At 35.4% G+C, this 16,757-nt stretch overlaps 1 protein-coding gene across 1 annotated transcript in view; it reads left to right on the top strand.

The window, feature by feature from the left end:
• Positions 1-16,757, top strand: part of LOC586217 (fibrillin-1) — a 51,824-nt gene that overhangs the window by 6,174 nt on the left and 28,893 nt on the right. The window contains exons 8-19 of the mRNA XM_030989113.1: positions 3,040-3,227; positions 4,389-4,569; positions 5,197-5,322; positions 6,147-6,278; positions 7,026-7,145; positions 7,782-8,030; positions 9,326-9,451; positions 10,445-10,564; positions 11,709-11,831; positions 13,192-13,311; positions 14,564-14,683; positions 15,957-16,079. Of these exons, the coding sequence (XP_030844973.1) occupies positions 3,040-3,227; positions 4,389-4,569; positions 5,197-5,322; positions 6,147-6,278; positions 7,026-7,145; positions 7,782-8,030; positions 9,326-9,451; positions 10,445-10,564; positions 11,709-11,831; positions 13,192-13,311; positions 14,564-14,683; positions 15,957-16,079 (1,728 nt within the window). The remainder of the gene's footprint in view (positions 1-3,039; positions 3,228-4,388; positions 4,570-5,196; positions 5,323-6,146; positions 6,279-7,025; positions 7,146-7,781; positions 8,031-9,325; positions 9,452-10,444; positions 10,565-11,708; positions 11,832-13,191; positions 13,312-14,563; positions 14,684-15,956; positions 16,080-16,757) is intronic.

The following is a 16,757-nucleotide window of genomic DNA, read 5'->3' as shown; positions in this document are numbered from 1 at the left end:
AACCTGGCCTTTCCAAATTTTGTTGTATTATTATTCTAAATGGTCTAAAATATATTTAATGTATGTAATGAAAATTAATGTAAATATAATATGAAGAATTAATGATTTATTGTAAAAATGTGAATTGTATGACTTTATTTGCATAAATTACCATAATGCAGAATTTTTCAAAACCGTTTATTGGTTGCCTTTTTATCCACAGACTGCCAATGGGATTCTTACCCATGATCTGATGATGCACGTATTTCGCCTATATCCTTTCTTCTATTTCTTTTTCCAAAGAAATGGTTTATTTTGCTTTCTCTTTTTCACCATACAAAAAGGTCATCTGATGTTTTTTTCCTCCAGAATCCTTAACCCTAAAAGTGCTGGGGGGGGGGGCTGATTTAGCCTGCCCCACTCCTCTACATTCACGATTACTATGTAATGCTTCAATATTTGATTGTGCCACTTCACGACTGTTTCCCTTAGAGTCTTGCGTGTCTTTATGGACACATTTTCAAAAATCGGACCTACCGTTACAAAGTCACATGACCTTTTGTCTTTGCATGTCAGCCCCCTAAATCCCTCATTTCCGCGATTAGGTATAAACATTGAAATATTATTTTTTCCTAAAAAGAGATAAACATTTGTTATTTGGTCTTGATATAATCTATACATGTACACTTTTGGGTGATGCTGCCCTCATTGTTCAGTCCTTTATAGGGTCAAATGTCTTTTATGCGCTCTAACTGCCACATGCATTTCTTGACAGATTTCTTTCATATTTTGTTCAAATTTTGTATGGAGGTGTCCTTTGTAAATTATACACATCTTCAGTGATAGGTGATGCTGTCTTTTGTGCGCTATAACTGCCACATTTCTTGACAGATATCTTTCAAATTTTCTATAGAGATGCATTATACTTTAATCTACCACATATATTGTTTTGTGATGCTGCTCCTACCCGGCCTTGAGGATAGTCCGAGCCACTATTATAACACTGAGTACTATACTAGTGGCAATCTCTACGTCATCCTTTTGTTTCATGCAGGGAGGGGAGAGGGGATCTTTGTCCCTTCTTGGAACATAAGGATGACACAAAAATTGCTGCCACTTCCAGAGGAATGATTCACATAGCGTGTCATACATTGTTGTTATTACATGTTTTTATTATTATATATTATTATTATTGCAATGACGACCTTCGTCATTGCCTTGTTTTCGTTCACGTTATTAATATTCTTACTTCTTCCTAGCGTCCGAAATCCCATTCGTTTTGCACGTAGTGCTTGTGGACCCTATCTAGATCCTTTACTCTTGCTCGATTCCTTTCAAACTTCGTAGGCGTAATCTCTGATATCCAATCTAGGTCACCTACTTTTTCGTTTTCTGAAATCACTCCTGCGTAAACGTCCAGGCGCCATTTTGTCCGTTTCCGGTCCATTATAAGGCCTTTCTATCTTCCTGCCTATCTCCACTATCCTAGATCCTACAAACTTCTTACAAATCTCTCTAGATAGTCTAAGAGTTGTTCTTTAATCTGCTACGTATCACTTGACCTTCAAAATGCCATCTTCGTACTCAAAATTCACATCAGAAACCGACTCCGTCAAAAATCTCTAAAATTCTTGAAAAATGGACCCCTAAATAATCTAAAACTGCCATAACTTTCTCATATAAATTCCGTTTTGTATTTAAATCTCACAGTATCTTTATCTCATGATTGCACATAGCCATGCCAAATTTCACGCTCCAATGTCTATGCAAAACATAAATAGCGCCCTCTAAACTTCTGGGAATGGGATTTCTTTCTGTGGCCCTATCTCCATTTTGGCTTGGCAGACCCGTACCCTTTTTTGGATTTAGATACCTGAACATATGCCCTTTCCAGCCATATACAAAATTATATACCCTAACACTGACCGACTTTGCGAAAAATGCCCTCCAAATTCGCCATTTTCAAGAAAATTGAGAAATAACTTCAGATTGCTCTAAATTAGCGATCTTTATACCTACATCAATGAAACTTGGCAGACACATATATCCATATACGTGACAACTGTCTGCCAAGTTGAATAAAGTTTAATGCCCTCTTCGCAAAGTTATCGCCAAAAATGATGAATTTGCTATGCATTACGTAATAGCGCGTTGAATACGTGCAGTACATTGCGCGCAGATGACGATGGTGTCAAACTGACCGCAATGAAGTGCCCTTTCGAATGATACCAAGTATGATATATGTTCACACAGACAATTTTGAGTAAATCACATTTGAACAAGGGTACCTATACGAATTCCCCCGAGTTTCCACCCAATTATAACACATATCGGCTATAATGTCATTTTTTCAGACTACTTTTCGCCCCCTAAACGTCCTTTTCTTTCCTTGAAAATTTGCAGTGACATTCCGAGTTGCAATACGCAGGGCACCTCGTGGCCGGATTTTTGAAATTGGTCAAGGGGGCCATTTAAGATGCCATTTTGTCCTATAAATCTCTTTTACATCACGTGTTTCGATAGGATCATCATAGACAAAAAAAAGAGTGGTTCACAATAACAACCATGAAATTCTCTTTCCAATGATACCAAATACGGCCCATAAAGAGACATAAAGAGAGAGAGAAAAAACAATTTAACTCCCGTCATAATACAGATCCTGTACGTTTTCCACCCATGCATTACACGCATTGTCTATGGGGCAAATCGGGTTCACGCTTAGTGACCCCCAGAACGATCTTTGTTGCAATGACCAACATGCACCAAATCCCATTGGTTTTTGCACGCAGTGCTTGTGAGCCCTTTCTATGTTCTTTCCCCTATCCCAATTTCTTTCAAACTTCGTAGGTGTAGTCAATACCATCCCATCAAGGTCACTGTTGAGGCCTTTCTTTCGCCCCACCTATCTCAAGTAACACAGAAGCTACAGACTTCGTACAAATTGCTCTGGATAGTCCAAGAAAAGCTCTTTCGTTTGACATGTAGAAACATGGCGTCATTGCACGCACATCGTTGAGATACGATTGCATTTCTAGTCATTATATTCTTTGACTGTTGCAGATACTGGATTGTTCACGTGGACTCCTCCAAGCTTAGATGTTTCTATGATTGAGATCGTGGCAACCGATGATTTTGGAGCGAGTACATTACTAGCTTACAAGGTCAGAGTGTGTCAGTGTTCTAATGATGGAGTATGCAACTTTGACAACTTAGCAGCAAATCAGGATCTCAACAACAATGGCTTTACCGTGAGTAGAAATATTGAATTACTGGACAAATATTAACAAAAGCATATAAACAATCATTCACTGTTAGTAGCAGCAAACTTAGATGTTGAAAATATGAATGTATTTTTTGGCATTTCGAAATAATTTTAAAAATCACACAAATAGGTCTATACATATTTTCTTTTTAACGCAGCTTGTGATTTCTATTGGTGTACCAATACAGATGTTTCTTCTGTATGATCTAAACAACTTTGTCAATGTTTTCTCAAGCAAGTAATTTGCATAATCGCTTTGCCCTATTTGCCCTATTTTTACAGCAACACTTTCATTTCACAAAAATAAATTACTGAAGAATTCCATATCTCCTTGCATAACACAGTCACAGAGACTCACAAATAATCACCTCACTGCTCTTTTTAGAAATCATCTTCAAATTAGGTAACATCCATTGTAATGTTTTGCACATTTATCAAAAGGTGGCACAAAAGCAATTGAAATTACCTTGAGTTTATTTCCAGATTCCTTTGTGACTGTGTTTTTCCAAAATACAGATTATGGTGTTGTACAAATCGTAAGTGGAAAATAGCTAGAAGTACTGTCAGAATGTTCTTAGCACTTCTATTCATACATGATATTTCAATTTTGTTATTCTTGCTTTTGTTTGATTTGTATAAAACGTTTCTTAACTAATTAGCCATCCATTGCTTGTTTTATAATTTGTTTTCATAAGATAAAGATCATCTACTTTTTTATGGCTTTGATATGTACTGTTTATATATATGTTTGTTATCCATTTTAAATTATAGTAAATATGATATTACACTCAGTAAAAACAAGAAAGTGGACACTATTACCATTATTGTTAAGATTCTAAAATAAGTATTTAATATTAACCTAGCTTTCATTAATTAAAATAAACATAAAATTAAACCTCTTTAAAATTATATACATTTATAATTATACCAGTCATGCATGAGTGAGCAAAAACAATTAACAATAAATGAGTCGCTGAATGAAAATGTAAAAAAAAATGGGCATCTGGTCATTCAAATTGTTATCAGTTAGGATCTTAGGTGAAAAGGGAGGGTATCTTGACTGTGCTTGCCAAACCATGCAAAGTTCAAATATTTATTTTCTTGTTAATAAAACATCAATGGATTGAATTTAATGACTGTGTTACAGGTTGTCACATGTACATGCGAGGTTGGCTGGTCAGGTGATCACTGTGGTGTAGACTTCGACTCTTGTCAACGTTCCCCTTGTTACGAAGGTGTTTTCTGCTCTGACTTGCCGCCACCTTCAGTTATGCCGATGTGTGGACCATGCCCACCGTCTCTTACAGGAGATGGATTAACTTGCTTTGGTATGCCTTTGTTTACCATAGAAGTAACAATAATTTTTAAAATAAATATCATGATACCAATTAAGATAATAATAATTATTACAACAGTTGAAATGTAGTCATTTATAGTGAGCAACATTTTCACCCAGATGGTGCTCAAGCCTCTGAAAATAAAAAGATTGATGACAAAGATAACCTAAAGGTGCTTAAAATAAAACAAAACAACACATTCAGGAGAAAACACTTGTTAATAAAGTGTTTTTAGTATTCTCTTAAAGTCATCTATGATTTTCAACTACATCATGATACTATATCAAACTGTACTGATTATCATAGTGCGACATGTACATTTGTCGTTTTTTAATTCATAACCCAACTCCTTTCTGTGTGTAGTTTTCAGCAATTTGCCAGTACATTTCTTGTTGTTTTGATGATTCTAAAACATCACTGCATGCAATATTTATTATATATTACTTTATTGACTGTTCACCTTTGTTTCTAAACAGTTTCTTCCATAATGTACTTGTAACTGCATGACCAGAACTCAACTTCATCTTTCAGTATCGATTTTAGCCCCCAAATTGTCATGGAACGGACAGTTTATTGTGTGCTTTTAGATGACATTGTTTTATACCGATTTTTGTCTAGATGTTGATGAGTGTGCAAATGACACACTTAATGAATGTGATCAGAACTGTGATAACAGACTTAATGGATATGATTGCACGTGTAATGATGGCTTTACACTTGATATGGATCAAAGAAGGTGTAATGGTAAGTATCTTTTGATTATAATGATAATAATAGTAAGGTGGTCTTTAAGATATACAGCCTACCTGATAATATAATAATAATGATAATAATAGTATCAATAATACATTATACTGATAAAAATAATGATGATAATGATAATAATAATAACAGTAATAATTTAGAGAATCCAATGACTATGGTAATAATAATTACAATGTAAGTGCTTAGAAACATTTTAGTAAGCGTTTTACAAATGTGAATATTGTTATGTTTATGTCAATTTATGTTCACAGTTACATAATGCAATTCAATGAAACTTGTTTAACTTATAGGATATGCTATACATTAGACTGTCCCTTCATATAAAGCATAATTTCAACGCAATGAATCACCACATTATATTTTGTGACAGTACAAGTACAGTAATAACTATATTATTTATATATAGTCCTTGTAAATTTGATGTTTTTATGTTTTTTTCGTAACTCAAGAATGAAAGTTGGACTGATTGTACTAGGGCTATTGTTGAATATTTGTCGAAAATGCTTAATATGTCCCATTATCAAAAAATATATAAATCTTGACAAATTGCAAAATGTTGTAAGGATATGAACAATTTAATTTCTTTAATTATTATGACATGTATTCATTTAGTCCTGATTTTGAAGATCAAAATTTCTACAAAAGTTTCAAAGTAAGTGTTCACCTAAGATGAATAAATAAATGCTAAAACAAACAAACCTGAAAAATGCCGCGTTTCACAGCTTCACATCTGAAAGAGGTTTCAGTCACATGTCGGGTTAATATGAGTTGTATCGGAAATTGAAATATTTATTTATTTACAGATATCAACGAATGCATATTGGGTACACACGGTTGCCAAAACAACAGTCTTTGTAATAATACCATCGGTTCCTATCAGTGCTATTGTGAAGTCGGATTTTCTCCAATTACAAATGATAACGTCAATTGTGAAGGTCAGTAATGTCAACTATAATGATGATAATGATGATATGAATAGTGAAAAAGTAAGAGTAATGATAAGAATCATGATAATCATCATTACAATGATTATGATAATTTTGGTTATAATAATAATCATAACAATCATAATAATAAACGTAATAATAATAATAATGATAAGAACAATAATGATTTTTAAAAGCACACCAATGATTAGGTTCACGTTCACCAAAAGGCAGAAAAGCTAGCACATGGTAGTACATGTAGCTGCACTACGTTATACAAATATTGAATGCTCCAGAGTTCAGTATAACACAATGTATGAAAAGACAAATTCCTGAGTGATGTTATGCATGCTGACGTTGAAATAGAATTGCACTTGGGAAATTCTGGCTTATAATATACATATTTTATATAGAACGATATGCATTCAATATGTGTTGCATAAAAGTATAAGGGTATTTGAGATCTCATACCTTGGGGGGTTTGTTCAAGCCATCAAGCTTTCCATGTCAGATCTATGCGGCTAAGGCAGTACAAACAATTGGTATGCACATACTTAGATATATGCGGTATGACGTACATTTTATTATGCAAAACGAGGCTGTATTTTGCATATTTGGTCACATATAACAAATTGCCATGTGATTGCTTCTCAGCCAATAAGATGCTCTCTAACAAACACCCGATTTTGTAAAAAAATTAATTGTGATGATGATGATAATGATGATAATTAAGCTTATGATTGTCTTTATTCCCAGATATTGATGAATGCACGGTGGAGAGCCAATGCGATGCGGAAGCAACGTGTGGAAACAATGAAGGCTCTTTCATATGCACGTGCAATGAGGGTTACGTAGGAGATGGAACCACTTGTACAGGTACAGTACCGCCCATGATAAACTTCCACATTTGCGCGGGCAGAAGGCGGGTGGATATGTATTGACCACGCTCAGTATTGTTTGGTCGCGATTCACACACAAAGCCATTAATTCCTTGCACTGTTTGACAAGGTTGCCCCTATTGGTGAGCATGCTTGCACAAAACACTTAACTGTGGTCAGGTATATGCAATCTGTATGAATAGACTGTCTAAAGCCCACTGCATACTGTACAATCTTGCATCGGTGGAAAAGAGGAAGAGAAGAGGAATGGGGTTAGGATAATCTGGCATTGGTGGGAAAGATGAAGAGTAGGAGATGGGTGGTTGGATAATCTGGCATTGGTTGGAAAGATGAAGAGTAGGAGATGGGTGGTTGGATAATCTGGCATTGGTTGGAAAGATGAAGAGTAGGAGATGGGTGGTTGGATAATCTGGCATTGGTTGGAAAGAGGAAATGTAGAGGAACGGGGGTTGAAATTTAGTGCTCATTACACCCCCCCCCCCCCCCCCCCCCCCACTGAGCAAAATATCGGTAGACCGATTTTTCAAATTTTCTGGGGCAAAAATGAAAGACAAATTGTGCTCACCACTACCCTGACCTAGCCGTCGCCTTCTATTTCTTTTCTATATTCAAGATATGAATGAATGTCTGGACGAATCTCTAAATGACTGCGCCTCACAGTCGACTTGTGATAATTCACCTGGTAGTTTCTCATGTGCTTGTGATGGAGGCTGGGTCGGCAACGGTACCTACTGTGAGGATGCTAATGAGTGCTCCACTAACGACGATGATTGCAGTGATGATGCGACGTGTGAGAATAATCCTGGGAGCTACCTCTGCACCTGTAATGCAGGATATGTTGGAAATGGAATTGAATGCTTTGGTAAGTCAGGAAGGTCTTCACGGGTATAATATTAAACTCTATAGTGCTCATTCAGATGTGACCTGCTAAGCCATCGCAGTCTTTTTACATCTAAATGAATGGCAACTGCGTTCAATAAATATTCTCATGAAAATGCCTGTGTAGAAAATGAATGGGAACAAAGTGGGTCATGTGTGAGTGTGTCAGGTGGGTCAGAAAGAAGCGGTACAGTAAATGGAAACACCCCCCCCCCCCAACAGACCATGGACCATCTACTGACTGTGTCATGCTGGCTGACACATGCACTGGGAGGGACCTGGCAGAGGCCAACTACATGGCTCGTACCTTTGCTAGGTATGGGGAGGTAGTTGTGTGATATGACTCAAAATGATATTTATATTTTCAATTTTCAGTTGTAACTGTTGAAATACAATTATTCGGAACAAGCTAATGAAATGATTACATAACATTATAACAAAAATAGTCTATTTGGTCACAGGTGGGCGAGCTAGGTGGGTATAATGCAACAATGGTCCTACATGTACTCCATATTTACTGTGTGTTATAAGGATTACAAACAGTGAAAGTCGGTATGCTTCCGTATGCACAAAATGTTTAGCACTTTACAGAGCGTTTGCGAATAAGCCTGTGCAAATGAAATCTCTGGTTACAAAATACCTCTTTTAAAGATGTTCAAGCTTGAGTATATAGAGGGCAGCACACAGAACCTGCCATAATCTCCTGAATGAAACTCAGTGTTTACATTGGCGCAGTTTGGGAGTACCGCACGTAATACCATAATAATCGTACATAATGCACTTGCAGTCATATGAAGTCTGCATGAACATTTGCAGTGTACGTACAGTGCATACAAAGTGAAATATCATGTACACGTATGTTGCATGCTTGCTAAGCAAGATCTAGCAACGCCCGGACATTGACCATATTTTGAAAATATAATCTTAATGAGTTTCCATCAAATATCAAATAAAACTTGCAAGATTAAATTGTAAATAAACATGTTTACAGAACTATAATAATGTGCATTTTAAAATGTATTCAATTAATCACATATCAATAGATTTGATATTTTAAAGCTAAATTACAAACAGTTGTTCGAAATTACACAATCCCTTGTGTAAAAAATTTGCACGATGGCATAGGTATCGCACGTCTGTGTATTGTCCTCTATATACCCATGCTTGAGCAACTTTAAGCCTGAAGTGACTTTTTTCGCAATATCTTGTCATTCTACTTTTTGCGTACAAATTTTACTCACAAAATAAATTGACATATGCTTTGATATTTCTATCTAGATATCAACGAGTGTGCCTCTGAAGATGATAACTGTACTATGTCAGCTCTGTGTGTCAACACAAACGGATTGTTTGAGTGTCAGTGTGCCGACGGCTACAGAAAAAGTCTACAGGGAGAATGTGAAGGTGAAGAAAATACTCTCTTACATCAATGATTCTCAAAATTACAGCCCATAACAACTTCTGTTTTGCCCAAAAGATATAATGATTATGCAATACAATAATGACATTATATATTTTATTATGCCTTAGCAAATCTTTACATGTAAAAAGATTCTTCACAAGTCATGAGTTTGACAACAAAAAAGGTGATGCTGTACACATGTTGGTTCCATCCTAGAGTAAAATTTTCTTCAAAACCATATTGCTGATACAAACAATTTTGGTAGCATTTTCGAAGTTGAGTTACAATGTAATTTTCTTGCTAATTATTAAAGTTATATATTCACAATTAGTGTTACAGCATTTTGAAGTTGGAACACCAGGGGTGGAGAAGGAAGCGGTGCTGCCCATACAATTTTAGTGGTGAAATTGAGAATTTTGTGCAATGTTGAAAGCCCTTGTAAATTTTGGTCAAAACTTGACATATGTCTACAATGTTGGTATCAAATCTTAGCTAACCAACTTTGTATTACCGTCTTATAATTAAAAGGTTAGTTTGGCTAGTAAATGGTAATGTCTGAAACTGAAATAATGAGAATTCAAATCATACATTTGTGCTGTCTGTACATAATTCAATGGGCAATTTTAATTTTTGAGTAATTGTGGGAAAGTTTTAATATTTCGGTCAAAATTTGGTACATGACTACAAATTTGGTACCAAATCTATCTATTGAAATCCATCTTACTGTCTTATGTATGTAAAGTATGTTAGACTTTAAAATTACTAGTGACGCAACACTTAATATATGACTATTCGTTTAAAGACTACCTCACTATAAAGACCGCTTTTCTTGTCTCCATTGAGCGGTCTTTATATACAGGTGTGTAATTGGGTTTTTTACCTACGTTTATCAAATCAATCAGATATAATGATTAATGTCTGGGGACCGACCTTTGGCATCACTATCTGAAAGACGTAACGGTTTTCACTGTAATGCATTATCTATCTTTATCTAGATGCGAATGAATGTGACGATGACCCTAATTGTGATATGGACGCACAGTGTGTGAATACTAATGGATCATTTGTCTGCTCATGTAACGAAGGATTTCAAGGAAATGGATTCGCATGTGAAGGTAGTTATAAAGACCTATATGTACATGTAGCTATCACAAATTCTATATTCTTATAAATTATGGAAAAACCTAGATAGTCATGGAAAAATAATTAATTATGATAAGTTATGGAAAGTCATGGACATTGATAATAGGTGTGAGCCATGTGATGCTATGGCAGCCTTCCAGTTTGAACTGACAATGGGCGTGGTATTTGTACATCCCTTGGATGCCACAACCCAAACCGAAATGGTACCTATCTAGTTATGGAAAGAGGTACAAATAAGTCCATGAAAGAAAAACTCATTAAAAAATTGAAGAAAATTGCCAAAACCTTGTACACATATTCATGTAGAAATGCCGTGCAACTTTGTCCATTGAAGCCATTTCCACTGTTGTATTTTTGCACCCTTAACTCAATCACCAAAACATTTTTTGTTGTGACGGAAGGGGTACCCTGTTGTACTGGATTCAAAATATGAGGTCCAAATATTTGTTTTACAAAGAGATACAAAGAAAATAGACTAGTCGATGCATGTATCTGTGTTCGCATAGAACAAGCGTAGACGTACTTGCGTTCCGTGATAGGTGCTTTAGGTTATCCTTTGTTTTCTTCAAACTTCTTAGCCGCTAACCCATAGAATACCATGTAGGTATTTTAGGGTGACGTCACATACTCTAGCTATACACAAATTGCATTTGGAGATTATTGGTGCACTTCAATCATGTGACAAACTATCAACCAATCATGGTCTATATGTGGCCCATATCGCATCACCATTCAAGTCAGAGCAGTACTATTTTAATTTATTTCCAGGCAGAGATAACCAAAAAACATACAGAGACAAATAATGTAGATTGTATAATGATACTATGAATGATATTTATATTAATATTACTGCTATCATTATAATTGTTTTTTAATGTTATTATTGGTAAGAAGAAATTTATTGAGTGCTTGTGCGCCTTAATCATGGAAGCTTGGCTAAAGCCGGGGTGTATTAAATGATTGCAGGTCCCATAAGGAGAACAGTGTAAATACTGATGAGGCTACCCTTGGTAAAATAAGACATATTATTAACATAACAAAATTATTATTACTTTATGTTTGTTAACTGTCATTGTTATTCTTATTGTTCTTGTTGTTGCTATTCTATTTTCACAGATATCGATGAATGTACATTGGGAACTCATGACTGTCAGCAGAGCTGCATTAATGACAGTCCTGGGTTCAACTGCAGTTGTTTTTCAGGCTTTATTCTTATGAATGATAACAAGACATGCATGGGTATGTATTTCCTTTTGTTAACCCTTTGAAATCCCCCTCCTTCATTTTGTGGTTTGACGTGCTGGACAGCTCTTGATTCAGAGCTGTAACGAGTATACCACATGCATGATAAGAAGGGAAACTAAATTATGCACACCATGTGCCGATTTTAGTTGAAGTTTGAAGTGTATTTGTTCCCCATTTACTTTAAAAAAAAAATTTTTTTTGTTCATACAAGTGTATTAGGGTAGATTGCAACAAAAAAATAAAGATTTCAAATCAAGTATACATGTACGGAAAATAGAAGTTTCAAAATATATAGATATGACAGGCAAGGTAATACAATGTACAATGTAGGAAGCCTTAATAAAGAGCATAGCTTGTAATGAAGTGAATAGGCTCGCATACTGAGTTACACAATATAGTAGGTCTGAATTAAAAAGGTATTATAGGAGTCGAAAACGTTGTAGTTTAGTATGCATGATCATTTGCATTCGATATCACAGATTTTAGGAGGGCAAGTATGCATTATAATTCATAAATTAGCAACACATGTTACGTTTTGTTATCAAAATTTGAAATTTTTCCAACTTTTGGACAAATTCCCTTCTCACATACTGCATATCATTTCCAGAGACACTGCATTGCATTGAAAATATAGCATTAAAAGAAAAATCAAGTTGTTGTTGCCGATTTGAAGAACCGTATATGATCAATCGGGCCCTTAAATATGCCTTCCTGAAAAGAAAAACCCAAAATAATTGAGTGGGAGGTCATCCCCACCTTACACTCTAGCAGTAGCAAAGCTCCTGTAATAGTCAATTGGAATATCGCTACAAACTACCAAAATGACTCAATATTCCAACGTATATGATCTGATGCGGTTGTTGTTTTAGTTTTAATGGTGCGTGTCATTCAATTGTGATATTAATGCAACTCTATTCGCAAAAAATAATATAATGATATGCTACCCACAATATCTTTTTAAGTGACTACCCCAATGTAGAAGGCAGTTAACTGACGAGCCTGACATAAATTAAGATTTTGTCAATATTCACTGACCAACTTGACAATTTCATATTGAAACAGATGTAGCGATTTTATATGTCAAATATTCATATTTTTCTTATTCCGATTCATTTCAAACTTTTACCTTTTTTTTTCTTAGTTTTCTGTTTTCATAGAAATACAAATATTACAAAGGTTGGCTTTCCCTTTAACTGGGATCAATTAGGCTTTTGTGCAGACACAATTTCTTAAGGTGTCAACACTCTCAACCGAGGTATCCTAGCAACGAATGCGGGGCTGATAATGATAGCAGTTGTGGCTACCCAATACTGTAATATTTTTCATCTGAAATTCTTTAATATGAATATTGCAGTTACTGAAAGTTGTGACCTCGAATGTGGCTCTGGTGTCTGCATTAATTCTACGGACGGGGAAATCTGTGTATGCGATCAGACTGGATATGAATTCAATTCAACTATAAACAACTGCACAGGTATGAAAAATACCAACCTATTTTGTCCTTATATATTGCCGGCCATATGTAAGTATTTATTAAAGCCTATCTGCACTAGTTTGGCTAGGAGGGATTAAACCTCCCTGCTTGATCACTGACAGATGGTTATGTCATCAAATCAGCTCTCAATTACTTAAGAAAAAGGGGACCGTGGGGGAACAACGTGTCGCTTAGGCATTGTTTGTTATATAGAGGGCGCAAGTAGCTACAAGTAGTGCAGTCCCGCTGTAAGGTATTAGCCATACTAGATCTAAGATAAGACTATTTGTGAAGTAAAATGACATGGGTAATGCAAGTGACAATGGATTGTATGTTCTGAACTCCACAATACTTGAAAACATATATAGGGCTCCAAGTAAGCAGATACTTGCCTGTGTATACACATATATTCTACTTCTAAAAAGTCCTAGTGCAAGGATTGGCTACAGATGGCTCACGTATAATACTTCCACCTTGAAGCCCAAAATGGAGTTTGCATGGCGTCAACCGGGGTAAAGCCTTTTATATTACTGTTCCAAGCCATCGATAGGCCTGTCATGATATTGCCACTGCAGCCACTGTGAAATGGGCTGCACTTTTTTGTGAGCTTAGTATGTGCTCGTTTTGACTAATTAGGTATAAGTGGATATTTATTTTCAGATGCATTTCTAAATAGCTAACACTTTTAATTTTTCATTTGTTAATGAGGGATATATATCGAAATACCATGCACTCTTTTTGAGGCACCAATACAGTAAAAGATTTTGGTTAAATGGCATGGTGACTATTTTCTTTTGGGCCATACCCCTGAGAAAAAACTGCTTTGCCCATCACCTCAGAGAAGACATATTTTCAACTGGAGTTCATGGTATAACATGTGACAAAAGCTTGTTGCAAAAATATTGTGTATCATCTTTCTGTTACGGTTGTTCTAATTATTTGTTGTTCACTTCTTATATATGTGCAACTCACTAATCAAATTATTTGTTTGAGAGCTGTCAAGTGTGATTCATTTTATTGAAACTCTGGCACAATTTTCCATTAAAAGGCATCTGATAGTTCCCATTACATCCAAATATCAACAAAATCAAAAATTTGGGATTCGTTATTGAGCAGCTGCCGGATTGGTATCTTTTGAATATACATGTACATTGTATTTTCAAATTTTATGTTTTAATTTTGTTCTACGGTTAATAGCAAAATTTAATGTGATTCAATATCTGTGTTTATTTATCCCTCTTATTTCCCACAGACGTCAATGAATGCCTTGGGGAGAATCGTTGCGAAATGGACTGCGATAACATCCCAGGAGGATACGACTGTTCCTGTGTAACGGGCTTCTTGCTCGATGTAAACGGAAGAAGTTGTTCAGGTAGGCCTTGATTGTATTATTCCTTTATGTAAATTCCATGAAATTGGGGCCAAAAATGTGACAATATCCAGGTAAAACTGTTGTTATGAAATAAACTAATACACATGGAAGATGAAATCATTCTTTTTTATCAAATGACTATGCGCTGCCAGAACAATTCTGTTTAAGTTGCATCTCTTCAATTTTTTTGTTAAATATGCATTTCTTTTTTTATTAATGTTACATAGACATCACATTTATAAAACATTAACACCCCCCCCCCCCCCCCACCTCGGTACTTATATTTGGCCTTATGATATTGATTCATTGTGAAGCTAAAGTACACTCTACTTGTAAACATAGTGAGCTATACTTTTTATGCTAAACTCAATTTGGGCGAAAAATTGTAAAGTTCATTGGAGACATGGTTTCTCACTTTTGGCACATACAAATTAAAATTATGATAAAATACATGCAGTTCCAAATGGCAAGGAAATTGATTCACGCACTGAGAAGTGCATTATGCTGTTTAGTTATACTAGTTGAACTCCACAAGTCTAATCCATTATCATATTGTGCCTTAACCTGCGTACAGTGTTTATTTACTATGCACATGCGCACTCGAATTATTTGTATAATTACGGCTAAACACATATTTGTTTATATTAGTATATAGTACTCATCTTCAGGTTCAATATCTGTTATTATCGCTTTATATGCCACACAAATATTCTCCTTGTGCCACATAGTATTTAGCATGGGGTAGATAAACAAAAGAGTTTAAGATTATTTAACTGTTTTCAGTGCAAGATTATTTAAGTGTTGTTTATGGAGCTATTCGACCCTGGAAATGGGAAATTGTGCAAAGCCTGGATTGTTTTGGACACACATGTAGCAATCCATATATCAATTGGTCCCTATTCGTTTGTGCAAAGTTGCATGTGTGGCAAATGAATGACTGTTCATAGAGACAAAGAAAGCAACCCAACTGTTAAAATAGCCCGGGCTAAATAGGGTTAAGATAAGTTTGTTATGGAGGTTTTGACAATGGTTTCGCACCACAGCTTAAATCAAAACACCCTTGATTTTTTCAGAAGAGTGCATATTATTCAAGCACAGTGATGGCAGTTGTTCTAAAGCCGGAGTAGTAATAACGGAGTGCCTGGAGTGGCAATGTGCCAGACAGGAATGATCTGCAATATTTCACTTGAATTCATTCCATCATGTTTATATGACTTAGTACTCGGATGATTAGAAGCGTTGATCGATTTTGTTTTTCTTTATATTATTTTAGATCGGGATGAATGTCTTGATGGTACTCAAGATTGTGATACCAATGCTGCATGTTCCAATACAGAAGGGTCCTTCTCCTGTTCATGCAATGATGGCTACACGGGAAATGGAGCAATGTGTACAAGTAAGGCACTTAATTTCAACCTCACTTTATTGGTCAAACTTTTGAAAGGAAAGAGACATATTAGTCCAGGAGAAAAACAAATTATTGGTAGATGCAGGCATGAGAAAGATTTTAAATATCGGACAAAAGTTTAGCATAAATATCATTGAAAAAAATGAAGAAAAGAAATTGATTTAGAAATAGAAATAATATTAATGTATTTTTTCTCTCCTATCCCATTCAAGTTCTTCTCCAGCTGACATGGAAACAAACTACACAAAATTATTTTCTTTTATTCTTTTAGGCATAATTTTTTTTATTTTTTATTTTTGGCCCACAACCAGACTTTAAATAAAATAAAGCACACAATTACCCCAATACTATCATAATTTATTTTATTAAGTGATTGTATAACATTATTTTACAAGAATGTGGAGTAGACCCGACTTTGAGGTAAGTTAAAGAGCCCAATACAGCACAAATATTGAACTTTGTAGGAGATTTGGGTTGTCTGTCCGTCCGTCCAAATGAACTTCCAGTGAAATCCCTAACCTGCTGCTGCATTGATTCAGCCATCAAAACTTAATCATCTGCAAACGACATTTCCATAGCACATCTTTATTTCCTGGTTCCAATAAAAAAAATCGACCACAGTAGCGAGCAGCAGTGGAGATAAGACTGATCCCTGACGAACACCCA

This window comes from Strongylocentrotus purpuratus, unplaced genomic scaffold (assembly GCF_000002235.5).
Source record: "Strongylocentrotus purpuratus isolate Spur 01 unplaced genomic scaffold, Spur_5.0 spur5_scaffold_18, whole genome shotgun sequence".
NCBI classification, from domain to species: domain Eukaryota; kingdom Metazoa; phylum Echinodermata; class Echinoidea; order Camarodonta; family Strongylocentrotidae; genus Strongylocentrotus; species Strongylocentrotus purpuratus.
This window is presented reverse-complemented; position numbering and strand designations above follow the sequence as displayed.